At 38.1% G+C, this 6392-nt stretch overlaps 1 protein-coding gene across 1 annotated transcript; it reads left to right on the forward strand.

The window, feature by feature from the left end:
* Positions 1 to 372: 372 nt before the first annotated feature.
* LOC121653625 (SUN domain-containing protein 3-like) lies at positions 373 to 1188 on the forward strand. Its single transcript, XM_042007215.1, has 3 exons — positions 373 to 508; positions 623 to 712; positions 850 to 1188. The coding sequence occupies exons 1-3, from the start codon at positions 404 to 406 to the stop codon at positions 979 to 981; spliced, it is 327 nt and encodes a 108-aa protein (XP_041863149.1). The 5' UTR covers positions 373 to 403; the 3' UTR covers positions 982 to 1188.
* Positions 1189 to 6392: the final 5204 nt, after the last annotated feature.

The raw sequence follows: 6392 nt of genomic DNA on the forward strand, positions 1-6392 counted from the left end.
GTCATCATTATCAAACACAACGCAGAACTTTATATATAATATATCAGACAGCAATTATTTGTTTTTGAGATTCCTAACAAACTTTATTTGTATGTTTTGTGTGCAGGAGCAAACATTTTATCTGGCAGGACCTCAGCATCATATGAGGGGATGAGACCATCTTTCTGCAAACTTTTTCAAACACACAAATTAGTTTCTCCAGGAGTTGTCATACAGGTATGTACTACATTCAGATAACACGATGATGAGTGATTATTCAACTAAATCTAACTTTATTTATTTTTTAAATATACATTAGAATTACCAACTAACCATAATTTCTTTTTCTGTTCAGGGATCATCGAATCTTCTTCCTGGAAACTGCTGGTCATTTGCTGGTCAGCAGGGACACGTAAATATTTACATGTCACACAAAGTCCTCATCAGCCATGTGACACTGGGTCACATACTGAAGTCAGTGTCTCCATCTGGCACCACATTAAGTGCACCTAAGGAGTTTTCTGTCTATGTAAGTCACCAGTTTCTCATTTCTTTAATACCAAAATCCTGTCAAACCATTTTTTAACTTAACAGATACAGAGAACACAAAGTGTTAACCAAAAATATATCTTTTATTTTCCAGGGAAAGAAAACAGTAGAAGATGAGGGAACTCTCCTTGGAACCTTTACGTATGATAATGATGGAGACCAGTTCCAAAACTTCAAGAGACAGGTAAGTATGATGTTATGCTATCATGCATGTGAGCATGTACATACATAAACTATATCTAATCTATTGCTTTATTTTAATCTTCTATTTACATATGTCCCTCATCACACTAACACTCATTTGTCTTTTTTGTCCCACAGGCCCATAAGGAGGACATGTTCAGTTTTGTAAAGTTGAAGGTGAACAGCAACTGGGGCGAGCCGAAGTACACCTGTCTGTACAATTTCAGAGTACACGGAAAGATAAGTAGCCCACACCCCACCCCTATCTAGAAAATACTACATTACATTATATTAGAGTCATTTAACAGACGCTTTTATCAAAACAGTCTTACAGTGGTTAGGCTCTAGCTTTAAGGGTCTTGTCTAAGGACCCAACTGGAAAGTTTTAATATTCGTCCCTTGGGGGAATTAAACTCTGGTCTCCCGCTTGGGAGACAGATGTTCTATCTGAGCTATCCAGCCACCTACTACAGTAGAATAAAACACATAAAAAATATTAATTTAACTAACAAAACAAAACCTTAAAGACACCCAACAGAACAAAATGTGCAGTTAAAAAAAAGAACAGCAAAGATCAACATAGATTAGAATTTTGTGATCCACGAGATGTGACTAGGTGACAGTGTCAGGGCATGGTGTGGGGACAGGACTAAAGATGCTGAACCAAGCAGGAGGAAGGCGAAAGGGGGAAATAGATGTTTATTAGTCCAAAAACCCAAAAGTCACTGCTACAGCAGGTTCCAGAAAAACACAAACCAAACTGAACAAGAAAGGAAACAGAGTGGACTGAAGGAAAAACCACCCTTACAAGGAAAAAGGGACTGAGTAATAACAATGATCTGGCAAGGAGAAACTAAAACCAACGTGTTCAAATACACAAAGAACAACTAACAAGAAACAGGCTACGTAAATTAGGTAAAACAAAGCAGGTACATTAATGACAGGAAGAAGGAAGCAAAACAGAAAACACAAGGGAAAACCTACAAAATAAGACAAAACAAACAAAAAACAGAACAATCAATCAAACAGTCAGCCAGTCGAAACCCAGAGACCCTGGCAGGTAGGATCCAAATGCAAGACTGAGATTAGAGACCAACACAAGGAGGATAATCTCTTGGACATGAAAGAGGATTCAAGACCAGAATCTAAAGACAGAACAGAAATTCGAGAAAAACTAAATCAAAACACAAAGATCATAAAAAAATTTAAAAAATTAAAAAAAAAAACAAACAAGCAAACAAACAAACAAAAAAAAAAACATATAAAGAGAGTTTCTAGAAACAGAGGAGGAAAATACAAATAGTAAAAAACAAACATACAAACAAACAAACAAACAAAAGCAGACCATGGAAAAAAACACCTAAAAGACCAGAGAACAGACCATAAAAAAATATAAAATATAAAAAAACAACAAAAAACAACAACACAAAAAGCCTTGAACAACATAGAACAGGGTTTTTGTGATGGAGGTAGAATCAATGCAGGACTGAGATGAGAGACCAACACAAGGAGGATAATCTCTTGGACATGAAAGAGGATTCAAGACCAGAATCTAAAGACAGACTCCTACACCACTACACACTACACACCAGAGGCCTGTACTACGAAGCTGGATTTTCTCTTATCGAGGTAACTTCAGGGTTAACTCTGGGTTTTCTGTTCTACAACGCTGGTTCACTTCTTACTAAGCTGTATCACCACAGAAACAGACGCTGGATGGCTAACCTGCTCCAGAGCAGGTTATGTTCTGGATAAGAGATCAGCGAGTATGAAAGCACCACCTCCTGACCAATCAGATCTCATGAAAAATGGCCTGCCCATTTTTAGAAGATGCCGTTGACGATGGTGCACGGATAGTGAGAGGAGCGTTTAGTCTTTGGGGACAGATCCAACCCGTTGGACTTTCCTGATGACATACTGTACCAAAAGTACAGATTTTCACCGAATGGGCCCCCAAGTCTTTTTAGCTCCACTGGGGTTGCTTCTGAAATGGAAGTTAATAATAGTGATAATTCTTTTTCACACATGACATAAGTACAGTAACCAGTAGCCATGTAGTTATGGAACACACAGCTATCCATGCATTCATGGTGGAGGAACTGATATTCCAACATATAACGCGCTCACATGGGAGCAGATCCTTTAAAGAATTGGGAAATATGACGTAAATAACGCATTCCCAGAAATGTTTGTACTGTAATACAGTGATCTGAGTGCTGTCAGTTTATATTGTCCCATTAATTAATACTGAATAATCTGACAAACATACACATTAACGGAGTCAGCAATTTTCTGCCAGCATTCCTTCCTGGCTTTTGCTGCAGCAACAGTGTTGCTTTTATCCTGAATTATATTTTTAAATTCTTTGTATTTTTGAAGAATAATAGCCTGCATCCCATGGTAAAATACACTGCTCTGCAGGGTTTGTCAATGTTTGCGATTGGTCAGAACCTCCAAACACCACCCCTTTTATGTGAACACGCATAAATCTTAATTGGAAAAACGTGGATTGAGTTACCAAGTTGATAACCAGCTTCGTAGTACAACTTATCCAGATCCTGAATGCCTGGGTAAGTCAACCCAGGTAACGGAGAGAAATCCAGGGTATGTTAATCAAGCTTCGCAGTACAGACCTCTAGAAAGTATATATGTGTGTGTGTATATATATATGTGTGTGTGTGTGTGTGTGTGTGTGTGTGTGTGGTGTGTTCATGCCGTCTCCAGTATGTTATTTTTTAACGTTGTGGCTTTTTCAGTTAACAATAGTCCCAAGACCACCATCATTCCCTCGTTCTGTATGCAGGGTCCGAAATTAACACTCGCCAGGTGCCAAATGCGAGTAAATCTTTTGTTTGGCGAGTAAATCTCAGAGGGCTATCTATGAAGGTAAAAATGTGCCAAAATGAACAAACTTGTAGATTTGATGTGAAAACTTGTAGAATACAATGTGAGAAGTTGCGCATCAAAAATCTGAACTTGTATGTCAAAATTTTCTGCTGTAAAGAAAACACAGACACGTGAACTGATTTTGAAGTTACAGAGAAAAAATAGTCCATCTGACAAATTATCTCCCATAGTTTACTTGTAATTAAATTTTTTTTCAAGTGTTCATTTTGCTTTACAACCTCAACTTAGCGATTACAGGCTTAACCAATCAGAGTGAATGGTTGTGAGCCCAACGTGGGTCATCAATAGTTGAGCCAATCAGAGTGAATGGTCGTGAGACCAACATCTCCAGAGTTTCTCTTGTCGGACCTCTTGGCAGCTATCGATATGGTGCACCAACCTGCATTAAGTTACTTCATTAACCATCGTTTTGACTACCCCATTGTGTGTTTTAGGAGTAAACGAACATATTATCTAACAAAATGTATAAAGAATTACATTAAGATCAAGTGAATACGCTCTTTGGTGTGTATGAAAGGTGACTGTTGGCTTTTTGTTAAGTTTATTTAAAAAAATAAATAAATAAAAAGCAAAAGTCAGGGAGTATGATCCCACCAAGGCTGTAATGCTGTGGCACAAGGACTGTTAAGAGCAGGAGGCCAGACTTCACAGACTGTGTAAACGCACGAAGAGTAGAGAGGGACGAGTCTGATTAGGTTTTAGTTAATGAATTCAGGCATTAACACTTTATCAAAATAAACCATTTTTCTGTTGCCTTTGTTTAATGTTGCTGTGACTTCCACTTTCAGTTTGGATACAACACAACATAGTATTATAAAAGTAACATGTGCGTAGAGGTATGTGTGTGTAAAATAATTTAATAATTTGGCCAGTAAAAAATATGTTTAGCCGGAGGATTTTTTCATCTACCGGCCAACTTGGCCGGTGAGTCAAAAAGTTAATTTCAGACACTGCCTGTATGTCCCCTTCCATGCTGGGTGTTGTTTTTTCCGATTGTTACTATGTTTCTTCTTCTTCATTTTTTGCCGGTTGTTGCTATGGTTCTTCTTCTACGTTTCGACATTTGTTCGACTCGGAGGACTAGATTGTTGATGGGTTGCTGGACAGCATTGTTATGTGTGTGTGTCATTCTTTGATTACATTTTCGGCGCACACCACACACAATACGATCAAAACTGATTTTTTTATTTTCACGTGTGAGGTCTTGACCAGATAACAAGCTCATAAGATTAAAAAAATTGTTATGAGTATACCAGGCCTAAGGATCTACAGATAGCAGCAGAGGGCAAAATACTTTTTCAATATTTTTTTTTATTTTTTTTTTGTTTCGTGGTAACCAGATATTTGACTGCACTACGTGCACTAATATATACGGTATGCACATGCACATCACAGTGCACGCCACGTCCGACAAAGGCTCCCCCAAAAGCTCCGGTGTAATTCGAGCTCTGGACATGGGTCTGCCAGGAGGCGTCCTGACCGCCAGTCTGGACCCCAGAACGTCGACCTCGCAGGAGCGTAGTCCATCTCTGGGTCACACCCCTGTAATCAGCTCACCAGCTCTGTTTTATTAAACAAAAACTAAACTAGTGTACTTAACAAACTTTAGCATGATGGCTATGATGGCTAAACGTGACATGAAGACAGCATGAAATGAAGACTACAGTGAACTGGGAAGAAATAAATGAAACCAAGGTGTATATATACACACATGGGAGAACTAAATGGAAACAGGTGGTGTGAATGAGCCAAATCAAACCAGGTGCTCTAATGACAAGAAGCAGAAAGCCACACAGTACTAAACATGACAAGACCATAAAAAAACCAAAGTCAAAAACACGGATCATGACAAAAACTGATACACTGTGATACAATATACGAAGTCATTAGCTGAAAAACCCAGAAGTATTCATTATCACTGTAAGTACCTGCTGGTAGAGCTAGTCTGAAATACTTATAAATAGTGTATATAGTCTTGACTTGTAAAAGATAGCTGTCACATAGTGAAATAGAAAATATTTCTCTTGAATTTGGGCAGTTTTTAATGAAAATGCTCAAGTTAAGGATCAGTACCTTAGAAATGTTCAAATGTTGTTTGTGTTTGTTTCTATAGCGTATTCATTTATTTATGTAAACCTCTCTCTCATCTCCATACCTAAACAAATACATTGACACCAACTCCACACAAGCTAATCTTTGTCATCTGTCACTGTCTCCATGTTTTGTTGCCTTCAGTAAGTTGATAATGTTCTACAGTCACTGTTGCATGTTTTTTGTCTGTCATGTATACATGAAAAAAAAAAAGAAAAACATGCTCACAAGGACAGTACTCATGTAAATGGGTTTAATTATTTTCCAACGCTAATAGTCTGCAACGTGATCCATTAACATTCAGTAATGGGCAGGCTCAGTGTCAACAATAAGTCATGAGACTAGGCATGTTTCTGCTTTCCATTGCAAGCTACGAAAGCAGTCCAAGTCAATTTAGCAACACATGATGTCTCCCTATCAAAATTAATGTGAGTTTAGACTGTTGATGCTTGAAATATGTGCATGTGCATCCTGTAGTGTAGTTAAAGGTGGAGGGTCCAAACATAGAACCAATGAGGCAGGAGGCTGCAGGCTGTAGCAAGCTCAAATTTCATTAAGTCACAAAGCTGGAGCAAAAACCAAAGGCACTGCTGGAGTTGGAAATTCAATAACAGTTAGCATACTGAATGACATAATAACATAACAGAATCTGAAACAAGGTAAATGAGGCACAAGAACAGACA

This window comes from Melanotaenia boesemani, chromosome 14 (genome assembly GCF_017639745.1).
Source record: "Melanotaenia boesemani isolate fMelBoe1 chromosome 14, fMelBoe1.pri, whole genome shotgun sequence".
Taxonomy (NCBI): domain Eukaryota; kingdom Metazoa; phylum Chordata; class Actinopteri; order Atheriniformes; family Melanotaeniidae; genus Melanotaenia; species Melanotaenia boesemani.